This window comes from Octopus sinensis, linkage group LG27 (genome assembly GCF_006345805.1).
Source record: "Octopus sinensis linkage group LG27, ASM634580v1, whole genome shotgun sequence".
Taxonomy (NCBI): Eukaryota; Metazoa; Mollusca; class Cephalopoda; order Octopoda; family Octopodidae; genus Octopus; species Octopus sinensis.
In genome coordinates, this window is record NC_043023.1 from 10,398,954 (window position 1) to 10,414,920 (window position 15,967).

General features: G+C 36.9%; 3 protein-coding genes across 7 annotated transcripts in view; all 3 read left to right on the plus strand.

Annotated features, from left to right (window-relative positions):
• Positions 1 to 14,250, plus strand: part of LOC118768190 (zinc finger protein 665-like) — a 360,963-nt gene extending 346,713 nt beyond the window's left edge. Inside the window, exon 5 of the mRNA XM_036514206.1 lies at positions 13,589 to 14,250. The gene's annotated coding sequence lies outside the window, so the exon portion shown is untranslated. The remainder of the gene's footprint in view (positions 1 to 13,588) is intronic.
• Positions 1,571 to 14,250, plus strand: LOC118768189 (zinc finger protein 665-like). Of its 3 annotated transcripts, XM_036514205.1 has the most exons (3): positions 9,415 to 9,702; positions 11,412 to 12,266; positions 12,435 to 14,250. In XM_036514205.1, exons 2-3 carry the CDS (start codon positions 12,008 to 12,010, stop codon positions 13,625 to 13,627), a joined length of 1,452 nt encoding a protein of 483 aa, XP_036370098.1. In that variant the 5' UTR covers positions 9,415 to 9,702; positions 11,412 to 12,007; the 3' UTR covers positions 13,628 to 14,250. The 3 variants fall into 3 exon arrangements, with proteins under 3 accessions (XP_036370097.1, XP_036370098.1, XP_036370096.1); XM_036514204.1 differs by lacking the exon at positions 9,415 to 9,702 and adding an exon at positions 1,571 to 1,920 and having other exon boundaries at positions 11,412 to 14,250; XM_036514203.1 differs by having other exon boundaries at positions 11,412 to 14,250.
• Positions 3,572 to 15,493, plus strand: LOC118768213 (zinc finger protein 25-like). Of its 3 annotated transcripts, XM_036514318.1 has the most exons (3): positions 3,572 to 3,927; positions 4,600 to 4,855; positions 15,409 to 15,493. In XM_036514318.1, exons 1-2 carry the CDS (start codon positions 3,722 to 3,724, stop codon positions 4,835 to 4,837), a joined length of 444 nt encoding a protein of 147 aa, XP_036370211.1. In that variant the 5' UTR covers positions 3,572 to 3,721; the 3' UTR covers positions 4,838 to 4,855; positions 15,409 to 15,493. The 3 variants fall into 3 exon arrangements, with proteins under 3 accessions (XP_036370211.1, XP_036370209.1, XP_036370210.1); XM_036514316.1 differs by lacking the exons at positions 4,600 to 4,855; positions 15,409 to 15,493 and adding an exon at positions 13,690 to 14,250 and having other exon boundaries at positions 3,572 to 4,165; XM_036514317.1 differs by lacking the exon at positions 15,409 to 15,493 and having other exon boundaries at positions 4,600 to 5,283.
• Positions 15,494 to 15,967: the final 474 nt, after the last annotated feature.

Genomic DNA, 15,967 nt, shown 5'->3' on the forward strand with positions numbered 1-15,967 from the left:
AATAAAATATTGGTTTCAAATCTGGCACAAGGCCAGCAATTTCGACCCCAGTACTCAATTGGTACATATTTTATTGACCCCAAAACGATGAAAGGAAAAGTCGACCTCAACAGAATTTGAACTCAGAACATAAAGGACGGAAAGATGGACAAAGTGCTGCTAAGTATTTAGCCTAGCGTGCTAACAATTGAGAAGTTCTTAAGCAGATCAGGCTGAAAATGTCGCTAGAAGCTAGGATCACCAAGCATAGATTGGCATATTTCGGTCATATTATGCGGAGAAAATCCCTGGAGAAGGACATCATGCTCAGAATGGTCAGTGGCAAGAGAGGAAGAGGCCGACCAAGAACCCGCTGGCTTGACACCATCAAGAGTGATACCGGAATGGACATGGCCAATCTGAAGGAAGCGGCCCAGGATAGAACTGACTGGAGGACACTGATCCAACGAGTGACCGAGAGTCGACTTCGACTGAGCGGATAGAGAGATAGCTAACAATTGGTTTCAATTTTGAGCACAAGGCCAGCAATTTTGGGGGAGAGAGTAAGTCAATTATATCAACCCCAGTGTTTAACAGGTACTTATTTTATCGACCCCAAAAGTCACCCCTGACTGCATTTGAACTCAGAATGTAAAGACATGAAATACCACCAAGCATTTTGCCCAGCACACTAACAATTCTGCCACCTCGACATATTTTAACTTCTAAAAGAAAACATTTCAATTACAGAGGGGAAGAAATTCTCTCTCACGGTAAAAAGTGTGAAAACACTGTTTCTGCCCAATGCTTCCCTCAAGTGGATACCCACGGTGGAATTTGAACTCAGAATGTAGCGGCAGACGAAATACGGCTACGCATTCCGTCCAGCGTGCTAACGTTTCTGCCAGCTCGCCACCTTGTGTTGACCCATACCGTTTAGGTAAAATGCAGTATGGAAACTTTATCGAAGTTTGTCAGGTGGAGTGCACCTGTAATTTAAAAGATACAACTTCGTTGCACTGATTCCGGAACAGAATTACCTTAACAGTACACATGTCTGTGGAATACTCAGCCAATTTGCACGTTAATTCATGGGCAATTAAATCATTTGACCAAAAAAACTAAATCCTCGCTGCCAGACGGTGGAGATCCATCAGCATTATAAGCGTATAAACCGATCAAAACCTTTTTTTTTTTCCACCGAAATTAGGCTCATGTACTTGCTTATCTCCCTTTACTCGCATACTTATCGTCTTTCACTGAGTAATATAGCAACACAAAAGGCGGCGAGCTGGCAGAAACGTTAGCACGCCGGGCGAAATGCGTAGCCGTATTTCGTCTGCCGTTACGTTCTGAGTTCAAATTCCGCCGAGGTCGACTTTGCTTTTCATCCTTTCGGGGTCGATAAATTAAGTACCAATTACGCACTGGAGTCGATATAATCGACTTAATCCCTTTGTTTGTCCCCTCTATGTTTAGCCCCTTGTGGGTAGTAAAGAAATAGAAATAGGTATTTGGTCAGTTTTTCTCCTTGATATAATTGTCTCTTCAGTTATCTGCTAGGAGCAAAGTTGTTATTAATAAACCTAATAATGGTGATTAGGGTAGATTAGTATCTACCATCGACTTATGTTTTTGGCTGGATCTTTATTTAATTGATTCCGAAGCAATGAAAGATAAAATTGACATCGACGGAATTTGAGGTCAGAACGAAAGAAGCACTGCTTGGCCTAAATAATTACTATTAATTTTGATACACGACTACAATTTCGTTTCGGTATAGTATTTCCCTTTTTATAAGTTTTCGTCAGGGATACCTGTAGTAGTAGATATTCTTTGACCTTTTCTCCGAAATTAGTGACTTTTCTGGGTGAATTTCTACATTTGTATCAAAGCTGCAGAGGAAAGGATTATACGGAAGATAAGAAGTCAGATTAGATTGTGAGTAAAGCAATAATTTCATCTCATTTTTATATTTTAGTTCGTTTTCTCATTCTACAAACCTCCCACAAGAACTGTAACGATGATCCAGTCTGAAATCTTAAGATATTCAAGTTTTGTTTACATTTTACCCATCATAAATACTATACTAAATCTGCTAAAATTATGAAAATTAAGTTATCACTCTGTATTGTAATTAACAATACCTTCAGACAATAACTGGTCGGAGGTAAAGAATACGTACACCACTCGTTTTTGGCGTAACAAAAACCCTAACCATCGGGTGTATGTATTTTTACTTTCGCCCAATAAATCTTCCTTTTGTTGCCGTAAGTAACAACGACTATTGCAAAAGTTGCAAGATGCAACAAAAATTCTAGAAAAAAATGAATACCTAAATGAGTGGAAATCGAACCAGTGTGTGTGTAAAATAATAAGGCATTAAAAGAGAATGACCCTCCCCAGACACGATAACAATATATAGTAATAACGATATATATATATATATATATATATATATATATATATATATATGTGTGTGTGTGTGTGTATATGTATATATATATATACATATATATATACATATATATATGTGTGTGTGTGTGGAAGCGCAATGGTCCAGTGGTTAGGGCAGCGGACTCACGGTTTCGATTCCCAGACCGGGCATTGTGAGTATTTATTGAGCGAAAACACCTAAAGCTCCACGATGCTCCAGCAGGGGGTAGTGGTGAACTCTGCTGTACTCACCACAACTTTCTCTCACTCTTTCTTCCAGTTTCTGTTATACCTGTATATCCGCTAGGGACAAAGTTGTTATTAATAGGCCTTAATAATGGTGATGAGGGTATCAAACTAAAGAATTCTCACAAAATTTCTTGGCATTTTTTTCAGTGCAAAGTCCTGTTGAGACAAGTGAAATCAAAATCAAACCATCCCTGCACCTCTACGACCATGTCTATATAAAAATGTAGTAAAACTTTCACTGTTTTAATCTCTCTAATTCCTAATTATCTTGTATGTTTTACACTGTTGTTTCTCTTTCGTTTCAGATTACCAGATGACCTCAGCATCACAGGATTTTTACATAAGCAACGTCATTAGAATGGAAAGTCTTTTGAAGACTGAGCAAAGATGTTATACAAAACACGTATAACCCTGTTTCTATGAATATTTACTGAATTACTGCAAAATATATCTTCTGAACTCTGACATATATGTCGCAAAATTTCTCTTCTTTATTGTCTGGAATACACAGAAAATTATATTTGCATATTAATTAATCATTTAGCATTTAAACTAGCACAAATATTCTGACCTCTCACACTCACCATGCAGTGTCAATTTAAACATAAACAATCAAATCACTGAAGTCTCAAAGCTATGAGATAATCCATGATTAATTCAAAACAATATGAATAAATAAGCATTACATTTCACAAAGGAATCTCAATGCTAAACGGTTAAACTGGCCATATTTTTGTGTGTTTTATATTCATACTAGCCAGATCCCACCCCTCACACCCACCCTACAAGGTCATTCTAAAAATAAACAATCACTACATTGAAATCTGAACATGATAGCATAATGAATGATTAATTCAGAAGAATTTCAATAAACATTCTATTTGACAAAGTAATCTGAATGTTAATGAGTTAAAGCAATTAAGAAGGCAGTTTGCAGCATCTTCAGATATTAACAAAGAACACTTTTCATGGAGATATATCAGTAGAAATATTTGTTCAGAGCAATATACGAGAAGAAGGAAAACCTTTGTGACCTGTGACAAGAGAAAGGAACATTATGGAAAATGAATTATTTAGGAGTGAAGTTGAATGTAAAAGAGAGTCTGAAGAAATTGATTTTTCTGATGAGGAAAAGAATGAAAAGGGCAAAACATCATTTGATTGTGATATCTGTGGCAAGTTGTTCTCTCGGAAAGCTAAGTTAGTCATTCACGAACGTACTCATACAGGAGAAAAACCATATCACTGTGATATCTGTGGTAAATCATTCGCTCAGAAAGGTAACTTGACTACTCACCAACGTATTCATACAGGAGGGAAGCCATATCGCTCTGATATCTGTGGTAAGTCATTGTCACAAGATAGTGATTTAACAAGACATAAGCAGATTCATTCAAGAGGAAAATATTTATACTGTGACATCTGTGGTAAATCATTCTTGCGGAAAGATAACTTAGTCATCCACCAACGTATTCATACAGGTGAGAAGCCATATCATTGTGATATCTGTGGTAAATTGTTCGCTCAGAAAGGTAACTTGACTGCTCACTGACGTTTTCATACAGGAGAGAAGCCATATCACTGTGATATCTGTGGTAAACTATTGTCAAATCGTAGTACATTAACAAGACACAAACAGATTCACACAAAAGGAAAATATTTACACTGTGATGTCTGTGGTAAATCATTTTTTGATACTCATCATTTAACCACTCACAAACGCATTCATACAAGCGAAAAACCATATCGCTGTGATATCTGTGGTAAATCATTCTATGAAAATAGCTACTTAACTAGACACATACGTATTCACACAGGAGAAAAGCCATATCATTGCGATATCTGTGGTAAATCTTTCTCTCATGGGCCCAGCTTAACTGTTCACAAATACATTCATTCAGGTGAGAAGCCGTATCACTGTGAAATCTGCGGTAAATCCTTCTCTCAAAATGATCACTTAACTACTCACAAGCACGTTCATACAGGTGAGAAGCCGTATCATTGTGAAATCTGTGGTAAATCCTTCATTCGAAATGATTACTTAACTAGTCACAAACGTACTCACACAGGTGAGGAGGCATATCATTGTGATATCTGTGACAAATCATTTGCACAGAGAAGCAGCTTGACTACTCACAAGAGCACTCATATGAGAGACAAACCACACCAATGATCCATCATCATTGTTTTCACGTCCACGTTTGCCATGTTCTCATGGGTCAGATGGAATTCTTTGAAGTGAATTTTCTCTGTCCAGATGGCCATCTTGTTAACAACTTTCACCTGTTTCAAACTAAGATATTTTCCCATGACCAGACATGTTTTTATGTCAGATTGGAGATGGACACTGCTTGTATGGTAGTGACACTCGTTTACAACTATCACACAGTCTCAAGGCAAGGATATAATAACACACACATACACACACACATTCATAAGCCCCTCACACTTCTATGAAACATCCCCCTCTATCCTCTGTACCACTAATATTCCCCCACCACCAATACCTTTTGTGTATGTCCTCATACATCTCCATCACCATCCATTTCTCTATATATATCTGAAAACAATTATAATAATAATATTTTGTCTATTCTAAATGATCTTGACATTGTTTTTGACTTTACATAAAATATTCTTTACATTCTACTGTTGTTTTATTGTCATTTATTTACAAGTATTATAAATTTTATTGGTAAAATATTTTTCTGGGAATGAATTACAATTTATAACATTGCTTCTATTGGAAATTATTGCTTTGCTTTATGAGTTTTCACTTTAGGAGCAATCTCCAGGAAGAAATTAACTTATATATCAAGGCATTATTGTATCTGACATTATTTTGGCACAAGGCCAGCAATTTCAGGGGAAGGAGTAAGTTGAATAACCACATGGATCAGCATGTGTGCTTTTTATGTGAACTAGCGTGAGTGCTTCTTACAGGAACCCACACAATATATATATATATATTTATATATGTATATTCAAAGGGCTAAAGAGCCACTAGGTGGTCGGCCGTATGCTAGAAGTAGATCACCTACGATCAAACTACAAAGAAAAGAATGTTCTCTAGAGGAAAATTCAGCGGACACCAGAACAATTTTGCTCTAGAGAACATTCTTTTCTTTGTAGTTTGATCGTTGATGATCTATTTCTAGCATACAGCCGACTACCTTGTGGTCTTGCCCTTTGAATATACACATGTATTAGAATTTTCTCTGATTTTTCAGATTTTTGTATGCTAGGCTACTGGTTTTAAATTGATATTAATTAAATTAATATTCAATTTATCTCCCTCATTATTTAAATATATATTTATATAAATATTGGTGAAGTCAAATGGATTAGTGATTAGAGCGTCGGGCGCAGAATTGTTCTTCACATTGCTCCAGTTCACTCAGCTGTAGAAATGAGTTGCGATGTCACTGGTGCCAAGCTGTATCAGCCTTTATCTTTCCCTTGGACAACTTTGGTGGTGTGGAGAGGGGAAAGCCGGTATGCATGGGTGATTGCTGGTCTTCTATAAACAACCGTTGCCAGACTTGCTCCTCAGAGGGGAACTTTCTAGGTGTAATCTCATAGTCATGAATGAAGTGGGGTCTTTTCTTTTTTCTTATAATGTTTGTTCCTTCTTGAGCCATGCCTGGCTCATAGGGCCAGTTTCCTTGGCATATAGGTTCCCCACCTGGACAGGAATATATGGGGTCAGTGTAACATCCTTCTGGAAACCAAACAAGCTTGTGTATTCAGTTCTGGCAACAAACTGAGGGGGTTCTATCTTGTTCTTTCTGAAAGAGCCAACAAATGTTAATCTATAATTCTTCAAGAGATTAACTCTAAATCCATAACTTGTAAACCAATTATCCATTGTAATATTTCTTCCAGACCCTTTTATATGAGACCCCAACCGTTTTACCACTGCTGCTGTTGCTGTTGAGTGTAGCAGTCTTCGTCCAAGTGGGAGAAGTCCGAAACGTGGTCCTTTGCTATTCGTAAGACCCGCAGAAGAGAAAGCAGGTCAACTCCCGACACCAAGAGCATTACGGATGGATGAATGTGCATCCAGGCTCAGCGGTTGCGTAGAAAGTTAGGGACAAGAAACAGGAAGAAAGAGTGAGAGAAAGTTGGGGCGAAAGAGTACAACAGGGGTCGCCACCACCCCCTGCTGGAGCCTCGTGGAGCTTTAGGTGTTTTCGCTCATTAAACACTCACAATGCCCAGTCTGGGAATCAAAACTACGATCCTCCGACCGCGAGTCCGCTGCCCTAACCACTGGGCCATTGCGCCTCCACTACCACTGCTGCTCTTGAATTACCTATAGAAGGGCCTTCTCCTTGTTTCCCCAAGTAGACTCCATACCTGACACACAAAGTTTTAGCATTGGCCAAAATAAATATTTTTATGCTATATTTTGCTGGTTTAATTGGCTTGTAGAACTTGAATGGACATCATAATTGGAGATACAATTATCCATAAATTTCTCAAAGAACTTTCTAAAAGGTGCAACATTCTACTGTTGTTTTATTGTCATTTATTTACAAGTATTATAAATTTTATTGGTAAAATATTTTTCTAGGAATGAATTACAATTTATAACATTGCTTCTATGGGAAATTATTGCTTTGCTTTATGAGTTTTCACTTCAGGAGCAGTCTCCAGGAAGAAATTAACTCATATATCAGGCATTATTGTATCTGACAGTATTTTGGCACAAGGCCAGCAATTTCAGGGGAAGGAGTAAGTTGAATAACCACATGGATCAGCATGTGTGCTTTTTATGTGAACTAGCGTGAGTGCTTCTTACAGGAACCCACACTATATATATATATATATATATATATATATATATATATATATAGTATTCAATATACAAAAAAGGGTGAAATATAATTAATTTGATAAAATTAATAAATTTCACCTAGTAGATTTTTTGGTATGGAAAAGACCATATTTGGTAAGAATTATATTAATTATAATAAAGGGTTAATTGCAACAAGTTGCTCAAAACCACATACCAGAAATATTAGAAATAGCAGCCAAGAGAAATAGTGATCTATTTGGCTGCTATTTCTAATATTTCCGGTATGTGGTTTTGAGCAACTTGTTGCAATTAACCCTTTATTATAATTAATATATATATATATATATTTATATATCTTCTACATTGTACATTAACTTAGTGGAGTATGCTGAGTAATTGGATGGATGACACTATCACTGTTGCCAGATATAAGATACGCACATGCAAACATCACCTGGGGTATGAGATACCCCACAACACCACTGAAGGATTAAAGTAAAATTCTGCCACATTTTCTCCACAAAACTACTTTAAAACGTTTTCCAATGGCTGAATGACGAAACGTATTAATCTGGTTTCTGTCCTAAATATTCTGCTAAAGTAAGGATGCATCTTGTACACCAGCACATATGGTAGATAAGTTCCTTTGGATATGGCTATGTGGTTAATTGGTTTATATCATATCCATGAGGTACTAGGTTCAATTCTGTTGTGCAGCATCTTGGGAAAATTTTATTTCCTACAACCATGTGGAGGCGCAATGGCCCAGTGGTTAGGGCAGCGGACACGCGGTTGGAGGATCGCGGTTTCAATTCCCAGACCGGGCATTGTGTGTGTTTATTGAGCGAAAACACCTAAAAGCTCCACGAAGCTCTGGCAGGGGGTGGTGGCGACCCCTGTTGTACTCTTTCACCCCAACTTTCTCACACTCTTTCTTCCTATTTCTTGAGTAACGCTGCAATGGGGGGGGGAACACATATGCCACAGAAACCGGGCCCATGAGCCTGGCTAGGCTTGAAAAGGGGCGAAGAAAAGAGAAAAACAACCATCGGTTAACCCATACCGTTTAGGTAAAAAGCAGTGGATGGAAACTGTATCGAAGCTTGTCAGATGGATTGTACTTGTAATTTTAAAAAATACAACTTCATCGCACTGAATGCGGTTTGAAATTGCTATAACAGTACAGATATCTGTGGGATACTCTGTCAATTAATTATTGCATTTCAATCTGTTTTAGGGTTAGGGTTAGTTAGTGTTAGGGGGAAGGGTATCTTATTTTCTTCAGAAATGTAAATAAACCCAATCTGTTTCTTAAACGAGAGACATATTCATACGGCACAGAATGTTTTCACTTCAATAGACATCATTGATTGGTTGAAATTGCAGAAATTGAAGAAGAAAAACAACAAATATCTTACAAACTATAGAATTTTCTCAATAAAGCCAAGAGAAAAAGATGTTTTATAAACACATTCTACCAGTATACGAAGTTTAAAAGTGTTTAGTTACGTGGAAATTATTTTAAAAAACTGCCGTTCAAACCGAAAAGATCCAATTTTTCGCATACAACCTTCAGAAAAAGGTTGTATGTTAATATTTGGTTAGTCGTTCGGGGCAGTTGTTCTACTTAATATAATTGTTTCTTCAATTCTCAGCTGGGGTCAAAGTTGTTATAAATCCCATTTTAACTCCGGTTAATCCATGCCGAAGTTTTGAAGATAGTTATATAAATAGAGATAACAAACATACGGAAGCATCCCGTAAGCCTTTATTACAGTAAATAAAGCAAATAGGATTGTCCTGCAATCGAGGAAAGTGGATTGCTATGGGCTTTAAAGGCCTAATAATGATGGTGAGTGGATATTAGTATCTACCAATCGACCTCTGGTTTTGCTGGATCTCTATTTTATTGATTCTGAAGCAGTGAAAGGTAAAATTGAGATCGGCGGAATTTGAGCTCAGAACATAAAAGACCAGAAGAAACACTGCATGGCCTAAATAATTGCTATTAATTTTAGTACGATGCTATAATTTCGTTTCGGTACTTAAAGCAAACCAATGCATGTTTTATACATTCCCCATTACAGGTTATCGACAAGGGAACCTGTTTTCATGGATGTTTGTGGGGACAGATATTCTCTTGTTTGAAATTATTGACTTTTCTTGGTGAATTTCTACTTGTGTATCAAAACTGATGAAGAAAGGACTATATGGAAGATAACGAGTGAGAGTAAATCGTGAGTGAAGTAATAATTCCATCTTATTTTTATATTTAAGTTCGTTTTCTCTTTGTAGAAACCTGTTATAATCGGAGATCTTAAGATATTCAAGATTTGTTTTCATTTTACCGATCATAAATACTTTCTAAACCTGCTGAAATTATGAAATTAATTGATCACATCTTCAAACAATAACTCTCCCTTTTGTTGCAGTAAGTAACAATATCGTTAAAGCTATATATAGAGAGAGATAATAACAAAGGGTAAAATTAATTAATTAAGAAGTAATCAGTAATTTCACCAAGTAGAATTCGGCATGAAAAAGACCATTTCATGGTAAGCTTAAGTAATATTTTATAATTAGGGTTCAGCAAAGATTTGCTTTACCACATACCGGAGTTTAGAAATAGCAGTCAAAAAAACCTTAGCTATTTCTTCTACTTTAAAAAGGGACTCCCAGAAAACCCAAATACTTGAAAACAATCTACGCAGGCAGAGAGGAAAAATAACGAAAATCAATCTATATCTGGTTACCCATGTACGCGCCTTTTCGGAATTAGATCGGTATAAAGAATATAGAATTATACTTTACCCAACCATACAGAGAGTCAGTCAGACAGACCGAGTAGCAACCACTCCGAATTTGTTTCTTTATAACTTACAGGAAAATGGATATTTTTAAATGAAATTTTCGACATGTACGCTTCAGATAGTGTAGATTCTGAATATATCGCAATTTGTTTTAATAAAAATTTTCCAAGGCTAGGGGGAAGAGTTTCGGAAATTCACACGGATCGGCTTTACTCCCTCATAACTCAGAAAAATTGATATTTTTTAGTGAAATTTTCTACAGAATACCGTTCAGAGTGTATCCATCACAATTTTATCGAAATTTAATACAAAAATAAAAACATGGATTGGACAAAATAACGGAAACACCTTAAAATTTCAAACAAATTATTTTAATATGGAGTAATACCGCCTCTGGCAGTAATTACAGCTTGAATTCTACGAGCTATAGACTCGTACATAGTTTGAATTGTTTCCAAAGGAATTTTTATCCTTTCTTCAGCTAAAACAGTCTCCAGTTCTTGTAGTGATTATGGTGGAGGATATCGACTCCTTACTAGTTTTTCTAAAATGTACCATAAATGTTGACTGGTGGCCAGATAAGATGTTCAACTTCACTAGAATCTTCTTCATGCCATTCAGTTACGACTTTAGCTGTGTAAATTGGTGCATTATCAGGCTGAAAGATTGTGTTTCCCTCCGGATTAGTTATGGTTCAGTTCAGCCCATTATCACAGAAGATTCGGGTATGAGATGCATGTCCATCACAATTTTATCAGAATTTAATACAAAAATAAATACATGGGTTGGACAAAATAATGGAAACACCTTAAAATTTCAAACAAATTATTTTAATATGGAGTATTTATTGATTCCAAATCATTGAAAATTATTTTGATTAGAATTCATTTGGATAGTTCATATATGTCAAGCTTCTCTGCGTTTCCATCTACCACATCCTCTCCCAAGGCTTTGATTGGCCACTCTAGGACTGAACCCAGGACCATGTTGTTAGAAAGCCAACTTCTTACCACACAACCATCCCTGCACCTCTATGGTCATGTTTTTATAAAAATTAGTAAAACTCTCACTGTTTTAATCTCTCTAATTCCTAATTATCTTGTATGTATTACACTCTTGTTTCTCTTTCGTTTCAGATTATCAGATGACATCTGCTTCACAGGATTTTTACATAAGCAACGTCATTGGAATGGAAAGTCTTTTGAAGACTGAGCAAAGATGTTATACAAAACACGTATAACCCTGTTTCTATAAATATTTACTGAATTACTGCAAAATATATCTTCTGAACTCTGACATATATGTAGCAAAATTTCTCTTCTTTATTGTCTGGAATACACAGAAAATTATATTTGCATATTAATTAATCGTTTAGCATTAAACCTGGCCGTATCAGTCCCAAACGTTCAAGCTATTTTACGTTAAAACTGCCCACATCTGGCCTCTTCCACTCACCCTGCAATGTCATTCTAAACATAAGGAATCACATCATTGAAATCTTAAAGCAATAAGATAATAAATGATTAATTCAGAAGAATTTGAATAAATAATCATTACATTTGACAGAGTAATCTGAATGTTAATGAGTTAAAGCAATTAAGAAGTCAGTTTGCAGCATCTTCAGATATTAACAAAGATCACTTTTGATGGAGATATACCAGTAGAAATATTTATTAAGAGTAATATACGAGAAGAAGGAAAACATTTGTGTACTGTGACGAGAGAAAGGAAAATGATGGAAAATGAATTATATCTGAGTGAAGTTAAATGTAAAAGAGAGTCTGAAGAAATTGACTTTTCTGATGAGGAAAAGAATGAAAAGGGCAAAACAGCATTTGAGTGTGATATCTGTGGTAAAATATTATCTCAGAAAGGTAGCTTAGTTATTCACCGACGTATTCATACAGGAGAGAAGTCATATCACTGTGACGTTTGTGGTAAATCATTTTTTGATACTCATCATTTAACTATTCACAAACGCATTCATACAGGAGTGAAATCATATCGCTGTGATATCTGTGGTAAATCCTTCTCTCAAAGTTATAACTTAACTAGGCACAAATACATTCATACAGGAGAAAAACGATATCACTGTGATATCTGTGGTAAATCCTTCTCTGAAATTAGTAAAGTAACTATTCACAAGCGTGTTCATACAGGAGAAAAACCATGTCACTGTGATATTTGTGGTAAATCATTCTTTGATAAAAGTTACTTAACTAGACACATACGTATTCACACAGGTGAAAAGCCATATCAGTGTGATATCTGTGGTAAATCTTTCTCTGAAACTAGTCCCTTAACTATGCACAAGCGTACTGTTCACACAGGAGAAAAACCACATCGCTGTGAAATCTGTGGTAAATCATTCTCTCAAAATAATGCCTTGACTATTCACAAACGCATTCATACAGGAGAGAAGCCATATACATGTGATATCTGTGGTAAATCGTTCTCCAGAAGCTATGCCTTACCTCGTCACAGACGCATTCATACTGAAGAGAAGCCATATCATTGTGATATCTGTGCTGAATCATTCTCTGAAAGTGGTAGCTTAACTAAGCACAAGCGTATTCATACTGAAGAGAAACCATATCATTGTGATATCTGTGGTGAATCATTCTCCGATGGACACAAGTTAACTGTTCACAAATACAGTCATTCAGGCGTGAAGCCATATCACTGTGAAATCTGTGGTAAATCATTCTCTGACAATGGTCACTTAACCAAGCACAGGCGTGTTCATACAGGTGAGAAGCCATATCATTGTGATATCTGTGGTAAATCTTTCTCTGAAACTGGTAGTGTAACTAACCACAAACGTGTTCATACAGGTGAGAAGCCATATCATTGTGATACCTGTGGTAAATCATTCTCTACATCCAGTATCTTATGTAAGCACAGACGCATTCATACTCCTGAGAAGCAATATCACTGTGATATCTGCGGTAAATCTTTCACTGAATCTGGTAGTGTGACAAATCACAAACGTATTCATACAGGTGAGAAGCCATATCACTGTGAAATCTGTGGTAAATCTTTCACTGAATCAGGTAGTGTAACTACTCACATGCGTGTTCATACAGGAGAGAAGCCATACCATTGTGATATCTGTGGTAAATCCTTCTCTACATGCAGTGTCTTAACCAGGCACAAGCGTGTTCATACAGGAGAAAAACCATATCACTGTGATATCTGTGGTAAATCTTTCTCTGGTAGTATAACTACTCACCAGCGCATTCATTCAGGCGTGAAGCCATATCATTGTGATATCTGTGGTAAATCATTCTCTCGAAATTATCACTTGACTCTGCACAGACGCATTCATACAAGAGAAGTCATATCACTGTAATGCCTGTAAGAATCGTTTTCTGAAATAGCACGTTAACTGGTCACAAACGTTTACATACAGAGGACATTTGGCAAATGATTTACTCATAAAAGCAGCTTAACTTCTAACAAGAGCATTCATATGACAGACAAACCGCTCCAGTGGTCTGTCATCGTTGTTTTCCTCTCCATTTTTGCCATTCTCTCATGGGTCAGAAGGAATTTGTTGAGGTGAATTTTTGCTGTCCAGATGCTCTTCCTGTTGCCAACCTTCACCTGTTTCAAACTAAAATATTTCCCCGTGACCTGACATGTTTTTGTGGCAGATTGGCGATGGACATTGCTTGCATGGCAGTGACACCCACAACTATCACACAGTCTCAAGGCAAGGATATAGTAACACGCACACACACATTCATAAGCCCCTCACACTTCTATGAAACATCCCCCTCTATCCTCTGTACCACTAATATTCCCCCACCACCACTACCTTTTGTGTATGTCCTCATACATCTCCATCACCATCCATTTCTCTCTATATATCTATCATTCTCTCCTTTCTTTTCCTACTGGAATCGTCAGGTTTCTCCTCTATAGTAAGACACTCGTCTTTCTCCTGCTGTTATACATCAACCTCCCAACTGACACAAAGCCATCCCCCTCGGTTCCACTCCCTCTGCGAACCAAGTGACTCTTTATCTTGCGAGCTACTTGGTGATCCCTGCTGATGCTGGTATCACATAAAAAGCACCCAATGCACTCAGTAAAGTGGTCGGTGTTAGGATGGGCATCCAACCATGGAAATCATACCAAAGCAGACAATGGATCCTGGTGCATCTTTCTGCTTGACCAGTTCTACGCAATAGTATAAATCCAGATATCCATTTTGCAATGGTGTACAGCAGAGAGCGACTTCCATTCCTTGATATTTTGATTGAAAAACTTAGCAATCAAATGGAAACTGATATCACTGGAAACCCACACACTCAAAGCAATACGGTTTCTGTGGCTGGATGCCCTTTGTAACACCAACCACTCCTAGAGTGTAGTGGGTGATCTGAAGTGCTACTGACATGGGTGCCATTTGCATGACTCCTGTATGTGCCATGACTATGATTTTACTTGGGTCGATGGGTCTTTTTTGCAAAGCACAGCATATTGCCAAAGGTTTCAGTCGTTTTTCATTACCTCTCTGAGGTCCTACATATGAAAGGTGCTTTCCATGTGCCACTGGCATTGGCCACCCTGCCTCTGTGAGGCCCAATGCTCAACATGTACTTTATACATGACGTGTACACGACGCCAGCATCGGCCACGACTTCAATTTCACTTGGTTTGATGGGACGTCTCAAATACAGCTTATCACTAAAGGTCTTCGTTACTAGTCATTGCTTCCATGAGGCCCACAAACACACAAGTTCATCAAAAGTAACAACTTAAATCACTAAAATGAATACTGACAAATGCAAATTTATACTCAACGTCCGAAGTATGGAACATTCTTCAAACTACCGGAAGGTTCAGAATTCCATTTTAAACAAGAACACAGATTCATAATTGAGACTGATTTCACTTGTGCATCCAAAGATTTAAATCCTGGGACAAATTGTTCAGGATGTGAACACATAACAATAGAAAGAGCAAGGATGCCCCTCAGACAAAGAACAACACTTCATAAGGAATAGATTCATTTCCCAAGTTACAGACATTGTTTATGAGTTTTATTTTTCAAGCACAACATCCGAATTTTGAAAGTTTCTACTACCATAACAAATGCATCTGTGTCTTACCAAGAAGTTTATAAAGAGCAAAGGAATGCTTCTCAGTAAACAACTCTAGACTTTTTTCTTTGCTTGTGAATAAGTGGTCACGTCTACAAATGATGGTGTCCCTGAGTCTTTTCAATGTGTTTCAGAAAACAATTATAAAAATAATATTTTATCTATTCTAAATGATCTTGACATTGTTTTTGACTTTACATAAAATATTCTTTACATTCTACTGTTGTTTCATTGTCATTTATTTACAAGTATTATAAATTTTATTGGTAAAATATTTTTCTAGGAATGAATTACAATTTATAACATTGTTTCTATGGGAAATTATTGCTTTGCTTTATGAGTTTTCCCTTTAGGAGCAATCTCCAGGAAGAAGTTAACTTATATATCAAGGCATTATTGTATCTGACATTATTTTGGCAGGCGGCCAGCAATTTCAGGGGAAGGAGTAAGTTGAATAACCACATGGATCAGCATGTGTGCTTTTTACATGAACTAGCACAAATGCTTCTTACAGGGAGTGGCATTGCACGATATATCTATATATATAAAGCTGAAGTTGTCTGTGTGTGTGGCAGGTTTGG

Excerpts from the sequence above, each read along its gene's own strand:
- LOC118768213 (XM_036514316.1), top strand. The coding sequence starts at position 3,722 with ATGGAAAATGAATTATTTAGGAGTGAAGTTGAATGTAAAAGAGAGTCT. Across the intron at positions 4,166-13,689 it reads GTGAGAAGCCATATCATTGT|GACATTTGGCAAATGATTTA; the intron begins GATATCTGTGGT and ends TTACATACAGAG.
- LOC118768189 (XM_036514204.1), top strand. The coding sequence starts at position 12,008 with ATGATGGAAAATGAATTATATCTGAGTGAAGTTAAATGTAAAAGAGAG.